Here is an 18,253-nt window from a genome sequence, read left to right on the forward strand (position 1 = left end):
CTATGGTTGTAAATACGAACACAAACTGCTTGTAAAAATTCACTACGAAACAGCTGCTAATGTAGCCTCGCAACAATTTTTAATATATTCATAGCAAAAACATATTTAATTATATTAATTTAATAGTACGTTATAAGAAACTAATAAAAAAAAAGTAAGCAAAGGCTACAGTCGAGCGGGGCCGACCGTTGAATACCCTACAACACTATAATAAACGATACAGTTTATATAGGCGAGATACTCGAAAGAATTCCACAAGATATTGTGACAAATAATAAAAGAAAATCATCAGGTTTCGTTCTCTAATTTTCGGATAATAGCAACTTAAACTAATTTGCTCATTTCCAATTTATTGGTAGATGTTGCACGTAAATGGTCTTCCTAGATCTGGAACCAATATTTCCCAAAGACCTATAATCTCTAAGAAGTGGCAAAAGATTAACATTTATTATTGCTTTTTGACTGAAACGCATCTATATGAGATACAGCCATTTGACTATATTCTTCAACGAAATCAGCGTTAACGAAATAGTCAGAAGTGTGTCATTCCTGTATTTGTGAATTCTCCAAAAAGTCACTGGAATGGACATTTTCGTATTTTGTCTATAAAAGTTGGCAAACTCCTTCACACATTGAATATTTTTGGATGACCATCCAAAACTGCTTGGCTTTTGCAATGTCCGGTAACCCCCATAATTACGACCTGTTGACAATTTTGCAGTTTTTTGGTCCATTTCAACCCCTAAATATATGGCGATCATCTCCAAAAAGAATAGGCTTTTATTCTGACCCTCATCTTATCTCCATGCAAAATTTCGTAAGGATCGGGCCATAAATGCGATCTGTATATGATATCCTGATATCCTAACTACTTAGTTTTGTTAGCTGTAGAAATATTACCAAATGTTTAATTCAAAATGAAAATATGCCAAAAATATGACAAAATGGAAAAAAATATGAGAAAATATTACAAAATCAATATTTTCATCTTTAGAGAGATATTTTTATGCGATTTTTTTAGACGTTTTATGTTTCCTGCCAAGAGGCCATTCTGAATTAATGAGAAATCAGTTCAGCCGTTCTCGACATATAAGAGATTTTTCAAGCATATCTTCTTTGATAAACATATATATCGCACATATTTTGCTATATATCCGTTTTGTTGGATGTTAACATCAATGTAAAGATCAGAAGTAACCTTGTCATGGCTTTGTGATTTCGCTGGGATTTAAAATATTCGCGGTTTAATGAAAAATTTTGAATTTTTTCAACAAAAAAGATATGGTCTATTTTACCCGCTAAATATTATCCGATGACCACCCAAATGGGTAGGCTTCTTGCCAGCCCTAAACTCTAGCTACATGCGAAATTCCGCGTCGATTGGTCTATAATTGCGACCTGTAGAGCAAGTGCAAAATCAGGAATGTTTTCAGTTTTTGGTCCATTTCAACCCCTAAATATTATGCGATCATCACCAAAAGAAATAGGGTTCTATTCTGACCCTAGCCCCACCTCCATTTTAAATTTCGTGAAGATCGGACCATAATTGCGACCTGTAGAGTGATTACAAATTAACATGGACAGACGGACAGATGGACAGACGGACATACATAGCTAGATCGACTCAGCTCGCCGAGATAGGAAGATCCATATATACTTTCCTATGTGGGAAATCAATATTTCGTGGTGTTACATAATTTTTGGCCCAATCAAACTTATAATACCCCCAACACATAGTGTTGTAGGGTATAATAAAAAAAGCGTTGTTTGCATTACGACTCAAAATCCTAATTTTAGCGGCACAACTTGTTGAACAGGTCCGAACATTTTTTTAGACACATTTGTACCTCGATTTGTGCATTTCCGCATGACAAAATATCGCACTGTTCATTTGCTTTTTCCCAAGGGTCCATCCTTTCCCCCATTTATATTAGTGGTAATCGGTTCAGATTAAGGTATAACTTCCGTATTAGTTCCTTCCGATTTCTAATTTAAGCCGCTTCTAATCCGTCATTCGTATTTAGTTCTCGATAAAACGTTTATTTTTTACTTTGCGGTACTACCATAGCCATGCGTTTGGTATAAATTTGTATAGCAGCTGAATTCTTTACAAATAAATTTCTTTAAGAATCCTCAAATTTATATTTGAAAGACAAGAATAATCGGATTTCTTACGTATTCAATTTCAAATTGCCTTTAGTTACACAGTGCAATGATCGACATATCATTTGAATAATGTCCGTATACTTAATTGTTTTAAGCTGTAGTATTTATAATTACCTTGTTTTATAGAAAAATATCGAGTATTTCTGTTACACTATAACATATATACTTACATCTACATCATGTATGTATGTATGTGATTTGTAAAAATAATTATTGACTGATTAACTTTTAATCGCTCACTCTTTCTTTGTTCCCCGTTTTAATTCCAGTGAAATTGAACAGTCATTGGCTGCCTCAATATCCGATCGTGCTACAGATGAAGTCTTGGAAGCTCTAACACGTTATCGCCGCGGTTTGGGTATTGCCGACTCACCCTCTGTTATGCTGGATGAACCGCAAACACCCGACATTGTGCGTAGTCGCTCCAGTCATGTAAGTCTAAATATTTTATTTTTCATTCAAACACACACGCACAAACATACATTCGTCGCATCGCAAAGGTTATTGATACACTTTGCTATAGAAAGGAGGGTGTATTAAATTTGACTTTCAGATTTTAACATTTTCACTTTTGACTTTTAACTTTTGACGATTTAACGACGTTGTTTGGGGCTAAAACCCCCAAAAACACAGAAATATAAATTCAAATGAAGAATTCTGTTGTTCACATTCTTTTATTTGTTTCTCAAAGTTTATATCCTAGTCAGTTAAACAGAACAAACTCTGAGTAAACAAGTAAAATAGTATTAGTCGCTTTTGCCGACAGATGTATACCACCAGCCTTGAGTTACGATTATTCAAACTGTTGACCCTTCCGTGGCAGTTGGCCAATATTGACAAATTCGTATCTGACCTAAGACTGATGTAAGTATTGCATCGTGCCAGATTTGAACTATATAGACTACTTCCCATACTTCATATGAGGTATATGCAAATTTTTGGAAAATGTGGAAATATGCGTGAGGAAATAGATATAGCCGACCGAAGTATTATATTTTCATACTTCTTCTAATACAGTCAAAAATATTGTCATGCGAAATCATAAACAACATATTCTTATCAGATTTCTGATAAAATGAAATATTTAGATATAACAAGTTGTGAAGAAACGCCGACTTGTTTCGCAAGTTATGACAGATATAAGTATTGGAAATTGTGCCCCCATGTGGGTAGTTAGCAGATATATATCAGAAGGGGTTAGCAGATATATATCATCTTCACAACAATATTTGGATGTATGAAATATGAAGAGACAGTTGGATGCTTTTTTCGCTTTCTTTGAGTGGTTTGTTTTTCAAAAATCTTGAATACTATGTGGGGGAGTTGCCAGAAGAAATGGTCCGATCTGTTCCATCCTTATAACAGATCGTTTGTTGATGGAAATGTTGAGATGTCTGAACGGAATCGGATGTTAATTTAGCATTTTATGAGGTTCGTGGATATTCAAACTCCTTGTGGTACCTCCCCCACAAAGAGTCAACATTTTGAATATCCACGAAGCTCATAAAATGCTAAATTAACATCCGATTCCGTTCAGACATCTCAACATTTCCATATATATATATATATATATATATATATATATATATATATATATATAAATATATATATATATAGCACTGATGCATATATTAGGATTCGCAAAGTTGGAGCAAAATCGGATTATCATTTCTCTTTCTATACCGCAAATTATTTTCCTTGAAAATGTTGACTTTTTGTGTGGGAGGTACCAGAAGTAGTGGACCGATAATGCCCATCTCCGAACTCAATCTAAGTTTGATAATCATATTACGATGTACCAAGTTTGGAAAAAATCGGATACTACCTTCGAAAGTTATCGTGAGCACCAACCAGCCAGACTGACAGACAGACGGACGGATGGACATCGCTAGATCGACTCCAAATGTCCTGAAACCGATTTGAATTTGATGTGGCACGTTTTGGCCGTATCAAATGATATATACCCTATGTAGCCATATGACTGAGGATATAAAAATAGTTTATTCGTTGAAACACGTTCTTAAAACTTTAGACAAAAACTACTTATTTTTATAAGAGAGAAGTACAATGATATAAAGTGGATACTCCTCCAAGCACTGTTTCAAAACGACACTGAAATAACTACCTCACATAGAACAACTTCAAATTAATGCTGCTGTTAATTGGGTGAGGTGAATGCACTACCTGCAATTTTTTTAATATAAACTTTCAGTACTGGTCAATTTACTGCGTTTTAGAGTACCCTACTTGTCTACATAAACTTAAAAATTAAAATTTAATATTTAAAAGAATTTTCTCTTAATTTAAAAGAAAAATATGAAATTTGTTAATAAATATACAGAACAACTTGCTGCATTCACCAAAGATTAAAAATTACCACCCCATGAAGCGGGAAGAAAATTCCTTCGCACCTAGTCATAATTCGTTTAACCGGCCATACATATGTTCTTAAACAAATATCGTAATTCCATTTTACTCGACAACGTTGGTAAACAATTAAATTCTGTATATTTTATTTCTCGCAGCTTTTAATATAATTATCTTCATGAAATACATATAGAATAAAATTGCCACAAAAAAGTAAATATAAAAATTATTAAAATAAAAATTTATTATTATCTCCAACAAACTGCGTCATCTGTTAAAAAAAAAAACTTTGGAGCTTGTCAAGAGTTTAACTCTAAACCAAACCGTTAGACTGATAAACAGGGAATTATTAGCCCATTTACAGTGACCTACCGACAGAAAAAATGTCGTGTACATTTAGTCGCTTTTCACACGAAATCCTTGGGTTTTAAATATAACGATTTTTGTCGATAGTGGCAAAACAATTTAGAAAATTCCACTACTGAAATTTCATTTACAATGATTAAATTAGAAATTGTCGAGACCCCAAATTATATATGTATAAGTCACAAATTAGTTTAAAAGATTTTAGATTTTACTTTTTAAATTTGACACAATACAGGGAGAAATAAAAAAAAACTGCAACAAAGTCAAACGCCATAATTGTGACATTTTTTTAATTTTTTTGAATGAAAGCAAAAAATTTCGGAAATACCATCAAATTATAGAATAGGTTTAGATTCGTTCGAATTGGTCACCTTTGGCACGAATTATGGCTTTCAAACGGCCAATGAAACCGTCACGCGCTGTCCGAATGCTGCTCTACGGTATTTTGACCCATTCCCGGCGAAGAGCTTGCTTGAGGTGATCGACACTTTGGTATTTTTTATACTCCAGACACAATAGTTCAACGGAGATTTTGGTGGCCATTGGGCGCTGGAAATGAAGCGAGCAACCTCATTTTGTAACCATTCTTGGGTGGCGCGTGGTGAGTGCGATGGTGCTGAGTCCTGTTAGAATGTTCAAGGTCTGCGGCCAAAATGTTTGCGTGCCCAAGGCTTCAATACAAACTCCAGAATATTTTCGCGATAATACTCGGAATTTATTCTAATGCCACGGTCAATTAATACGAGCGGAGAGAGACCATCGGCTGTTATGGCGGCCCACACATCACCATGGCCGGCGCTTGAGTTCTGGTGGCCAAACGAAGATGCACATTTTCAGCTGACCTCTTTGGCAAGTAAACACGATCATTTTGTTTGTTTACAAACTGTTGGACAACGAATGTTTCCTCAACGGAGAAAATCAATCTCGGCAGTTCACCACATTCGGCTTTTTTTAGTCTATTTTCTTTCTGTTTCTTGCACTTTTTGGAATTGCAATGGCTTTACCCCGAGCTCATTTTTTAATATTTGCCGAATGGAATATTGCGATATGTTTAGCTCACGAGCCATTTTTCGGGCACTGCGACGCGGGTTTCGATCAAGTCGCTTCTTTACTTTTCGAACCATTTCTGCTGATGTTGCTGTTTTCTTCCGTCCACTTCCTTGACGTCGGGCTACGCTTCCAGTATCACGGTAACGAGCGATGATACGAGACACAAAAGATTTATTCACATTTAAACGCTGGAGTGCTCTAACGATAGCCACTTGTGGTTTTCCAGCCTAATATAAAAAAATCATACTATCAAGCTTGAATTCCATCACTAATAACTTTTTTTATGGAAAATTCTAACTAAAATGCTTTTGTGAGAATAATTTTAACAGCTGTCGGAAGAGTGGCTTAGAAGTGGCAGCAGTCTGAAGTGTGTTGCAATTTTTTAGTCACGCCCTGTATGTGCCAAAATTCATCATATTTGGCTTAATATTTGATGCAAAATAATAAAATCGGGCGCAGATATATATATGAGCTATGTCTAAATTTTGACCGATTATATCCAATAGGGTTCGTCCTTGGACCAAACAAATGTTTTGTGCAAAGTTTCATCTTTGTCGGGCAATTAATGCGACCTGTAATTTGTTTACAAAAACATATGGGCAGACGGACGGATCGACATGCATAAATCGAATTAGAAGGTTATTCTATGCAGATCATCGAATGGAACTATGGGTCTAACTCACTTCCTTCTCTATGTTACAAACAAATGCATAATGTTATTCCACTTTTTCCTGTCACCTTCTGGTAGGATTGTTGATCGAGCAAAACACAATTATCTCTCTGGATCTCTCCCATTCTTCTTTTTCGTGAAGATCTATTTGCGTGTCCGATGGGACTTTTATAAGTATTTTTACCACAATAGCAGCCTACTGTTGAAATTAGATGTCTCCATTTTGCTTTTCGCAGCGTATTATTCTATTTACTGCGTAGCACCTACACATCTACAATGCGATGGTTTCGTTCAAGAATGCGCAGCTACATAGGAGTTGGCACAGGTTCACTCGGAGACCTTCAATCCACAGTGTTCATCCCAGGAGGAATAAAATTGTTGATTATAAGAAAGAGATTTGCTTTGCCAGGGAATGTTTTTAGCAAGCTTGTAGACGACGATCTATGTCTGAGAATCTCTGACCTGCTAAGTAATAAATTCTTGTCTAGGATTGTACCAATGTATTTGGCGCTCAAAGAAATATCCAGTATAACTCCATTCAATACTGGCAGCAAAACCATCACAATGTTAAAAGAAGCATGTCTCATTCCGATTGTCCAATATTTTTGTAAATATTTTTTTATCATGTACTCCTTGCTTAAAAAAGACATAACTTCAACATATTCATAGTGATTAAGTCTCTAAAAGTCTCTCTCATTCATATCATATATCATTTATTAAAACATAACTTCTACTTCGTATAATTTCAGGACTCTGATGGAATGATTCTGCGAACTGGACGCAATTCCATTTTACCCAAATTAGGATTAGAATCACCCACTGTAAGTGTTGAATCACAACCACCAATGTGGTTGCAATAAAAAATACAATATGACCACGAAACAAACACAAATATACATACTAGACCCATACACAAACACTTTCATTTCATGGCATATCAGTCAATATTATTAATATTATTTATATCATAATATTTTAGAAAAAAAGAATAAACATTTTATCATTTAGTCGTGAATAAATTTAAATCCGAAAAACATTACACAAAACGCAAGTCTCCTCATAAAAACAAACAAACTTAGTTACACTTAGAAAATACACAATTCAACAATTGGAAATTGTACATTGAGTTTCAAGTTAATAACAAAAAGTTTAATGCAAGAAATGAAACCAAAATTCTGAAAACTCATCAAATCAGAATGCACTTTAGTCATCTGTCTGAGTGTTGTTATTACAATGTTTTATGTTGTTTTCATTGTTTAATTTAAGTTCGAACAATTATTTCATTTTATTCTTAAACATTACCATTTAAACATCCATTTACTTATATGTCTTTCCCCCTTCTCTTTTCACAACAACGAAACAAAACAACCAATAAAATATTTGAAAAAAAAAAAAACTCAACGAAAATTCCATCAATAAATCAACCAACCATTCATTCATTATCAATCATCCGTTTAATGCAATTTTCCAAAAAATATATCAAACTTTTTCAAAACAAATCACATCCAAATCAAATCATGTTCTCTTAAAAAAATATACCACAGAAATTGGAATATCTCAACCTTGTAAGTAGATTGTCTTGATGAAGAAAAAAAATACATTATCTCCATATCATTACAAATAATTCCAAAATGCATTTTTTCATTCATTAATACATTTTTGAAATAATTTAATTCCTAAATTGAAACGAAGAAGGGCAATGATGCATTTTATCATAGTTGTTTTGTTTAAAAATCAATAATTCTAAAACGTTATGTGGGACTACACCAAACCCTGTATTGATTTTTATATTTTTTGAGTGACCAATGTCAAACCTTCAAAATACCAGTTATCGGACGGTGTGGTAAAATGGGTGTGGTCTTTGCATAAAAGTGAACCGATGTTTTCTATATACCATAAAATTTGCAGAAATGCTATGACAATGTGCCCAATTATAGTCGTCTAGTTCGACCCATTCAAACGATAGACAGACAGAAGGACCTTCAGACAATGCAAATCGTATTTGAATGTTACGCTAATAAAGAATATATTTTTATGGGGTCTTTAATGATTATTCCGAGTAGTTGCAATATGAATGCAATATACCCTCCATTACACATTGAAGGATAAACAAGTAAAAAAGCTGTAAGTTCGGCCGGGCCGAACTTTGAATACCCACCACCATTTGGAACGAATTTGGCAATTCTCAAAAACAGTAAAAACCGTAAAAATTCTGTTAAAATCTTAAAAATACCAAATATAGCTGTTATATTAGGGACTATACGACGACATGGACCTGCATAGGTAACTTTTGTCATGAGCCATTACAATATTCAAATGCGAAACTTAAAAAAAAAATATTAAAAATGAAAAAAAAAATGTAGCTAAAATCATTAAAATACTGAATATGGGGATGTACCGTTACATGGGGGCTATACGAAGACGTGGAGCAGCACAGAAAATTTTCTGTCATAGGCTGTAGTATCCATTACGAACTTCAAATACCAAATTTGAAACAATTCCGGTAAATAATATCGCAAAAATCATAAAAATAACGAATATCGGGAGGTACCGTTATATGGGAGCTATACCAAAACGTGGACCTACATGGCCTATTTCCTGCAGACATAATATACATTTGAGTAAAATTTTATCAATCTACTTCAATTCGTTCGGAAACTATAGTGATTTACACAGACGGACACCTCTAAATCTACATAGAATTTTATGCTGATCAAGAATATATATACTTTGTGGGGTCTAAAATGTATATTTCGAGGTGTTACATACGGAATGACAAACTTAATATACCCTCCATACTATGGTAAACATCAAAATTATTCTAGCATCACCGAGTAAACGACATTTTAAACTCACTCTTGAATAAGACGCGTTAATCTGGAGCTTCATTTCGAGGGACTACGGACCCTAAATTGCCAGTTTTTGCAAAGAGTACCTTTTTAATTTTTCCTTTTTAAAAAGTTGTATCGCTTTCGTCATCTACACAGAATATAGAGGACTCCATATGACTAATGACCTACTGATATGATTGCTCGTGGTTTGTTTCTTCGCACCTCCTAATATCTATCGTCAATTTTTTTTAGTTTAATATTGGACTCCGAATTGCGAAACCAATTTATCTCTGTTCATGTAATAATGGTAAAAAAAACTCAAGGATCCACCTAATTCACCGCAATATATTTTCATGGGTCCTCTTTTACGACTTGAGTTAATCAATTGTGTCACACATCTTGAAAAAAAATCTTCAAAAAAAGTCAGTATATTTTTATACTCTCAGCCTACCCATATGGCTAGATGGGGAGGGTATATATCATTTGACGGCCAAGACGTGCCTCATCAAAATAACGGTTTTAGACCCTAGGTCTCTTTGGTCCAAATCCTTTTCAGGACATTTGGAGTCGATCTAGCGATGTCCGTACGACAAGGTATGTACGTCTGTATCCGATTGGATTCAAACTTGGTACATCGTAATATTCTTGTCATACTTAGATCGAGTACGGAGATGGGCAATATCGACCGAACCTCCTCAAAAATTTCAAAAAAAAAAAAGATTTCTGCACAGAAAGAGATATTATTACCCGTTTTTGCCCCAACTTTGCAAATCCCAATATTTGCATCAGTGCTCACTCCATCAAGTTCCTCCCCCACAAAGGGTCAACATTTTGAATAATTATAACTTTTATAAAATGTGATGGAAGTGTCCGATTATCTTCACATCACAACATTTTTATTAACCCAAGGTCCGGTGTGAAGATGTAATGTATCGGTCCACTCCTTCTGGTACCTCCCCCACAAAGTTTCAACATTTTGAATATTCATGAAGCTCATAAAATACGAAATTAACATCCGATTCCAATTTAGACTTGGTACATCTCAATATTTCCATAAACACAAGATCTGTTATAAAGATGGTAGAAATCGGACTATTCCTTCTGGTACCTCCCACACAAAGGGTCAAGGTTTTTTAATAACCAAAACGATCCCTTCAAATTACACACATCGCAATATTTTATTAACCCAAGGTGTGGTATTTTTATCTGCATTAGATGAACTATGACTCTTTATTAGCTACCACTATATCAGTTTCCTCAAGCATATTTTCACATTTTCCAAAAATGTGCACATATCTCATATAAAATATGAGAAGTAGTCGATATATTCCAAATCTGGCACGTTGTAATATTTATATCCGTCTTAGGTCAGATACGAATTGGTCAATATTGGTCAATAGCTTCGGAACCTCCCCTATAAAGGGTCAACAGTTTGAATAATCGTAACTCAGGGCTAGGGGTATACTTCTGTCGGCAAAACCGACTGATACTTGTTACTGATACTTGTTTTTTTTAATAAAAAATACAATACCATTGAAATTTTAATATAGTCCAGCCACCTTTATGAAAAATACAAACTGGAAAATGCATCATTGGCTCTAATAAAATGTGTATTTTATTAATTCCCACTCCCCAACTGTTGTACTTAAAGCATAAGTTATTTCATTTGTTTTGTTAACGTTTACATGATTGTTGTCGTCTGCATTTTAGTAATTCTTCAAATAATCTGTAGTGAGCTTTTATTTTCCGTAGATAAAGATCTAATTTTTAAGTTTACATATTTTTAGCAAATGAGCATTGCATTTTTCTCCTTTCTTGCCAATTCCAATCATTTCTCTCCCTCATTGTCCTCTCTATATTATCATTCGTAATGCCATATGCATGGTTAATCATAAACTTGAAAAATCTCTAACATAATAGACATGGATTGGACTTTGTTGATCTCTTTTGCTCAAATACAATATTTTTCTTCTCTCTTTCTTCCATTACTGCTAAAGGCTACACCACACATGCCCACCAAAAGACGTTCAGTTGCAGCCCGTAAGGTACGTCCACAATCGGTTGTGGAAAATCTAAGCCTTGGCCATATACCCGATCTATTGGAGTCGCCGTCATCACATCGTTCAACATCACAAATATCGCGACGTGACTCCTCAATTAATGGTGATGCCACCCTGACCAGTGATAGTCGTGGTGCCCTCGATGATGGAGGTGGCGATGAATGTTGTGACTCCATAACCGAATTGCCAAGTGCCTCTTTTCAATTGCAACATCTAGTCAAAGGTCGTCCGAAAAGAGCCAAGACACGTGCGCCCACCCGGCCCCTGGTTGCAGCCATTGAAAACGGCAATAGTACCAGGGAAATTGGTGAGGGCCTTGATCAATTCTTTCGACCTGGTTCGGTAACACCCACCACACTTACACCCCTAGTATCGCCCACCTCGGAGGAATGCAGCTCCCTATCATTCGTTGATAGTCCCACAATGAGTCGCAATGGCAACGATCACATGACCTCCGAAGAAACCACACCTATTCTGGAGGAACGTCGTCCCATAAAACTGGAACGGAATTCACCCTTGCTGAAAGGTGCTGCATGGACCACACGTTCACGTTCCACAGATAATTTGGAAAAATATTCACCTCTGGTGGGACGAAAATCACCACTTGTCAAAATGCGCACTGAAGGTGCTGCTGGTGGGGCAAATGACAATGTTCCAGATTCCGCACAGCCCACAACACAAGCTGAACGTTTGCTCAAAACATGTTCGGGTCGTGAGAACAAAATGCGTTCGCCCAGTACCGATTCCATTAAATCACATACGGATTCCACTACGGGTGCTAAAACCGGCAATGGTATTCTACGCACACCGATCAATTTGCAAAAACCCCGACCATGGTCAGTGGTGGGAAGTGAGCCCAAAACAGCACAAGGAACAAATTCAGTGATGCATACTAGTGCGGATTCAAGTAAAACGACGCCTGATAAATTGGATGAAGGTAATTGCTGTCTGTCTGAGAGATATAATTAGATTTTTGCCCATATAAAATCACTTTTTGTTTAATTTACAGAAATGGAAAGTGTGCCATTTGGAAATGGCACAGCCAATAACATTGGTGGCAAAGCAACAGGTGAGTTGCGATATTTTTAAAAGAGGATTAGGTCCAGTTTCTGTTCTAAGATACGACAGTGAATGCGAAAAAAATATATCAGTTAGAATGCTGTTTAGCTTCGCATTCATCAATCGCTTAGTGTATAAAAGGGATATTACAAATATATAAAAGTACACAAGAACCGATCATTCAGATACCAGTTAATCGATATTTCTGAAACCACATTCCAGGTGATAAAAAAGGTCGCTTATTCACACGCATACGACCCGAATGCACAAGACAAATACAACAATATCTTTTAATAATCGAAAAATTTCTCCGAACCTTCTCTTTTTCTCATGCACGTCTCGTCTTGTCTAAAAGAACAAAGCAATTTTTTGTCGCAATTTCTATAACCTTTGTCTCACTTGACTTTACATTTGAGGCCTATTACCGAGATAACTGATCCCTTATGATATATTGGGTTCAAAGTGAAATTTGGTACAAATTAACACGAAAAGGCCCTACGCCACACTATGGTCAGGGTATTATGTCTTTGGGAAGGAAGCAAGATAGACTCATAGTTCCTTTATATGATCTGCATAGAATCACATTCTGAGTCCATGTATTTTTGTAAACAAAGTACACGTCGTGTCAATTGCCCCTTCGAGATAAAATTTTGCACAAATCATTTGTTTGGCCCAAGGACGAACCCTATTTAAAATGGAAATAATCGGTCAAAATTTAGATATGGTTTCGTCCGATTTCCCTTTTATTGTGTAACAAATATGTAATACTAGCTGGCCCGGTCCGCGTTGCCGGCCCGTAGTTTTTGTCTATTATGCATATTTGTCAAAGCATAATTATTCACAGATATGACTGATATAAGTGTTCCCGTACTGGTCGATTAAAAGTGTTTTAAAATACCTGTACCCATATTTAAGCCGTGGTCTTCAATTTTTAAACCGTGGGCTTCAAATGTGTGGATGTGCTATACAAATCCATTTAAAAGTATATATCAATCTTATCCCCATGTAAGGGATCAAATTAATTTTTAGTATGGTAAATATCGTAGCAAAATTTTCCAGTCAAATGAGCAGTAATTTGAAAAAATTGCCAAATTATATTGAAATCAGTTGAGGTTTGGATATAGCTAACATATATATTTCGGCCGATTTCATATATGTTATGTACCAAACATGATATATATGACCGATACCAATGAAATTCAGAATGTGTGGCGGAATTTGGTTACAATAATAAATGTGACAAATTAATTGGAAATTAGTTAAGATTTGGATATAGCTCCCATATATATATTATCGGCCGATTTCACATATCTGACGCACCAATTTCAATGAAATATGAAAGGTGTGGCGGAGTTTGGTGTAGAAGTATTTTTTTTTTAAATTATATTTAAATCGGATCAGATTGGGATTTGATTTTAATAAGAACCATTGACCCACAGCGCCTTTGGCTAACACTAAAAACAACACAACAATTGATTTGAAATACGCTTATTACGGCGAAGTATGTTGCTATCTCGAATTCACTAATTGCAATAGAAATGCCACTCAACTTCAAAAGATTGCAGTTTACTGCACGCTTGGTATTTGCTATGAAATAAATAAATCCGAAAGACAAACCCTTCGTGTATGTATGTCATGTTACTGCTTTTCTAATGGTTTTGGTTATTTACGCATTAAAGTAGTGCAAAATTATTTTTTAATTTTTAACTTTTTTTTTAACCAACATATATTCGTAAATAAAATTTTGAATGCATATAAAATCAAAAGGGGTAGCGAAGCGCACCGGGTTCAGCTATAAAATATAAAAAACACTACAAATGTACATTAGAAAAAAAGTAAGTCAAAATGGAAAAAATCATGCAAAATAAAACATTACTATTGTACATTTCAAAAGTCAAAATGAAAATTTTGATATATCACATTTGTACGCGATTTTTTTGGGTATTATCCTTTTCGGATAGGAGACAATTTCGAATTTGTATGAATCATTTAAATCAGTTCAGCGGTTCTTAAGTTATAAGCGTAGTAACTAACACAACTTTCTTTTAAAAAGAATAACAAATTGAAAAAGTCTTCAACTTTTTCGCTGATTTTTTACAGCAAATGTTTTAAGATCCTTCCTTACAAAGTTTGACAATAGAATGTACTATTACTTTAAAATTCGATTCCATTGAAAATGTTTTTTTTTTGATTTTTGCAATGAGATCTCTTTTTCATGATTTTTCAGCGATTTAGAAAAAGTAATTATCTTTTAACTTTGGTGTGACCGCGTTAAATTATTTCGATATCATCTATTCCGTTTCGCCACCACATAATTCGCTACTACACTTCCATGTAACCCGCCATCAATTTCAGTTCTCAAGAAATCAAGTCAATTAAATAAATTGGTATAAATATTCGAATTCAAAAATAAAATATAAAAAAACACTACAAATGTACATTAGAAAAAAGTAAGTCAAAATGGAAAAAAATCATGCAAAATAAAACATTACTATTGTACATTTGAAAAGTCAAAATGAAAATGTTAATATATTACATTTTTACGCGATTTTTTTGGATATTATCCTTTTCGGAGAGTAGACAACTCCGAATTTGTGTGAATCGTTAAAATTAATCCAGCGGTTCTTAAGTTATAAGCGTAGTAACTAACACAACTTACATTTATATATATAGAAGATTAGTCCAAATAGGAAGGAATTTGTCACATACGACCAAATTTGGTGGAAATCGGTTTAGATTTAGATGTAGCTCATGTATATTTTTAATCCGATTGGATATTTTAGTCTTAGATAGCCGTAATATGCATTTATATATATCAAAGAAATTCAGGGTAATATATCAAATACAGCTCAGAAATACCTTTGGCAAAATTTATTTGTTTTAGCAATGCCTCTTAGTCATGCCCTGAAAAGGTCTTTGGAAGTGGTTAGTTCCAAGGAGTCGTGAGATGAACATATCGCAATATTCCATTCGGCAAATATTGAAAAATGAGTTCGGGGTAAAGCCATTGAAATTCCAAAAAGTGCAAGAACTTACACCGCAACAGAAAGGAAATAGATTCAAAAGAGCTAAACAGTAGCTTCGCTTGGCCGAAAGTGGTGAACTGCCGAATTTGGTTTTCTCTAATGAGAAGACATTCGTTGTCCAGCAGTTTGTAAACAAACAAAATGATCGTGTTTACTTGCCAAAGAGGTCAGCAGAAAATGTGCACCTTCGGTTGGCCACCGGAACTCAAGCGTCGGCCATGGTGTTGATTTGGGCTGCCATAATAGCCAATGCTCGCTCTCCGCTCGAATTAATCGGAATAAATGCCGAATATTATCGCGAAAATATTCTGGAGAGTGTATTAAAGCCTTGGGCACGCAAACATTTTAGCCGCAGACCTTGGACATTCCAAGAGGGCTCAGCACACGCCACCCAAGAATGGTTACAAAATGAGGTTCCTCGCTTCATTTTCAGCGCACAGTGGCCACCAAAACCTCCGGATACCAATCCGTTGGACTATTGAGTCTGGAGTATTTTGAAAATCTAAAAAAATACCAAAGTGTCAATCACCTTAAGCAAGCGCTTCGCTGGGAATGGGCCAAAATACCGCAGAGCAACATTCGGGCAGCGTGTGACGGTTTCATTGGCCATTTGAAGTCTATAATTCGTGCCAAAGGTGACCAATTCGAACAAATCTAAACTTATTCTAAAAGTTGATGCTTTTTCCGACATTTCTTTCTTTCATTCAATAAAATTTAAAAAAATAAAAATTATGGCGTTTGACTTTGTTTTTATCTCACCCTGCATATAAATATAATGAAATATAATGTACATTGGCCTTTCTCTTTTATTAACTACTTCATTTATAATTTTAACATTTTATTTATTATTTTTAGCTGCTGGCTTGGAAAAGAAATCTGTACGGGAACTTGCTGCTGGTCTAAATCGTTTAGGTAATTTAAAATTTTTGAAACTTGTAGTTTATTTCTAATCTTAAATGTTAAAGAATATAGAAACTCTTTAAAAATAGAATTTGAACATAATGTATGCACTTTTAATATCTTACCAACAAGTTCCTTTTGAATTCCTTGTTTCTAATTTAAATGTTGCCTCAGTAATTCATTGAGTATTATTTTTTAATGTATATCTGTAATGTCGTCAAAATATATTTTAGTTAAACATTATCAAGTATAAATACACGTTAATTCTTTTTGTTTTGTAAATACAATAATAATTATAGAAAATAATAATTAAATTATTATTGTTTTCTTACATATACATGTATATTTAAACAAAAAAAATGAATGCCTCACATATATGAGTTTTTTGAAAATTGCCTGCGAATTTCAATATCATTTACTCAAAGTTGTTTTTCGAAACATTTTTCCCCAATGGATGTTCTTGAACACAAAAACCAAAGCATCTAAACCAGATGGGTGTAATGAAAAGTGACTTATTCGACTGAATTTTCTATAATTAAATGCGGTATTTATTCATTATAAGGATGTGTTGTTACTATTTAAATTTGAGACATTTGGACTCATTGTGATCCTCCTGTGTAAAAAGAAAAGAAAGGAGGAAGAATAGAAAGTAAGTTGAGGGAGAATGAGAGGTGTATGTTTTGTAGAGAGTAAAAGAAGAAGAGAAGAAGAAAAATAATGTTGATTTGATTTTCGTTTTTTGATTCCGGCCACAGAGCCAATGTAGACCTTTTGGCCAGTTTTAGATATGTGCCTAAATGCACACTGAGATCCTGGCTCGAATGTTCACATATAGCTCGTAGTATCTCCCTTGATAGAGTAAGATAGTGACATAATAGGCGTTCAATTGTTTCATTCACTTTATTTACGGAATACGTTTTCCGTAACGTTGATTTCATTCTTACTAAATATACTGCTATACTATGCACGGAAATGTCTGGCCAAATTTGTTTTGATGCCTTCCACCGGAATAGCATACGGGTATTATTTCTTATAGTCGATGCGTATTTAAGATCCTTAGAACTCGCTGACCTATTGGACTCCTATAACGACATTTATTCCAAATTTAGCAAATTGGGCCGATTTGATGCTGATCAATTTGACAAAAGTCTTGTATATCTATAACATAACCTGCCTTCATTTGCAGTTCTGCGGTTGAATACTTCGTTCGTCACTTGTTAGAAAGTTCAATTTTGAAAGAGCATATCTTGATTTTGTTGCATTTTTATCACACATTATTAGATTCTAATTTTATAATATTTTGCTCTTTGGCCTTCTTTACGTTTTGTTTTGTCTTTTCCGTTCGAACTTAAATTAGAATTCGTGTGGTATCTGCAAGTATTTTGTTGGTCTAATCCCCTTTCGGTTCAGGTCGATTCAGATTATGAAGGGACAATGGCTCCAAAAGAAATTATACTTAAACCGATGAAAAGTATGCTTCTATTTTAACAATATCTTGTCCTTTGACCTTCATTGCATCTTCTCATATTTTTTTCCATGGTTCAGACTATTTCAGGTTGATAAATTGTGATTATCTTATCCTGTCTGAATATTGAAGAGAGAGGGGCAGTAACTCAGAATGAAATTACCCTTAAAACTATAAGTAAAATGTGTCTTACTTTTTCTATATATTTGTTCTCAACAATATATAATTACTTTATTTTCCGTAGATGAAGATTCTCCTTAAGGGATATTATACAATGGTTCTGTTTGGTAGAA

The 18,253-nt window shown here is 34.6% G+C and overlaps 1 protein-coding gene across 9 annotated transcripts in view; it reads left to right on the top strand.

Annotated features, from left to right (window-relative positions):
- Nucleotides 1–18,253, top strand: part of LOC101900723 (F-actin-uncapping protein LRRC16A) — a 133,511-nt gene that overhangs the window by 112,849 nt on the left and 2,409 nt on the right. For all 9 annotated transcript variants that reach the window (XR_009342817.1, XR_009342818.1, XR_009342819.1 and 6 more), the window contains 5 exons: nt 2,436–2,598; nt 7,369–7,440; nt 11,448–12,447; nt 12,520–12,579; nt 16,451–16,507. Coding sequence is in view for 6 of the 9 variants with exons in the window: in XM_059125715.1 (XP_058981698.1) it covers nt 2,436–2,598; nt 7,369–7,440; nt 11,448–12,447; nt 12,520–12,579; nt 16,451–16,507 (1,352 nt within the window). In the remaining 3 variants the exon portion in view is untranslated. The remainder of the gene's footprint in view (nt 1–2,435; nt 2,599–7,368; nt 7,441–11,447; nt 12,448–12,519; nt 12,580–16,450; nt 16,508–18,253) is intronic.

This window comes from Musca domestica, unplaced genomic scaffold (assembly GCF_030504385.1).
Source record: "Musca domestica strain aabys unplaced genomic scaffold, Musca_domestica.polishedcontigs.V.1.1 10, whole genome shotgun sequence".
NCBI classification, from domain to species: Eukaryota; Metazoa; Arthropoda; class Insecta; order Diptera; family Muscidae; genus Musca; species Musca domestica.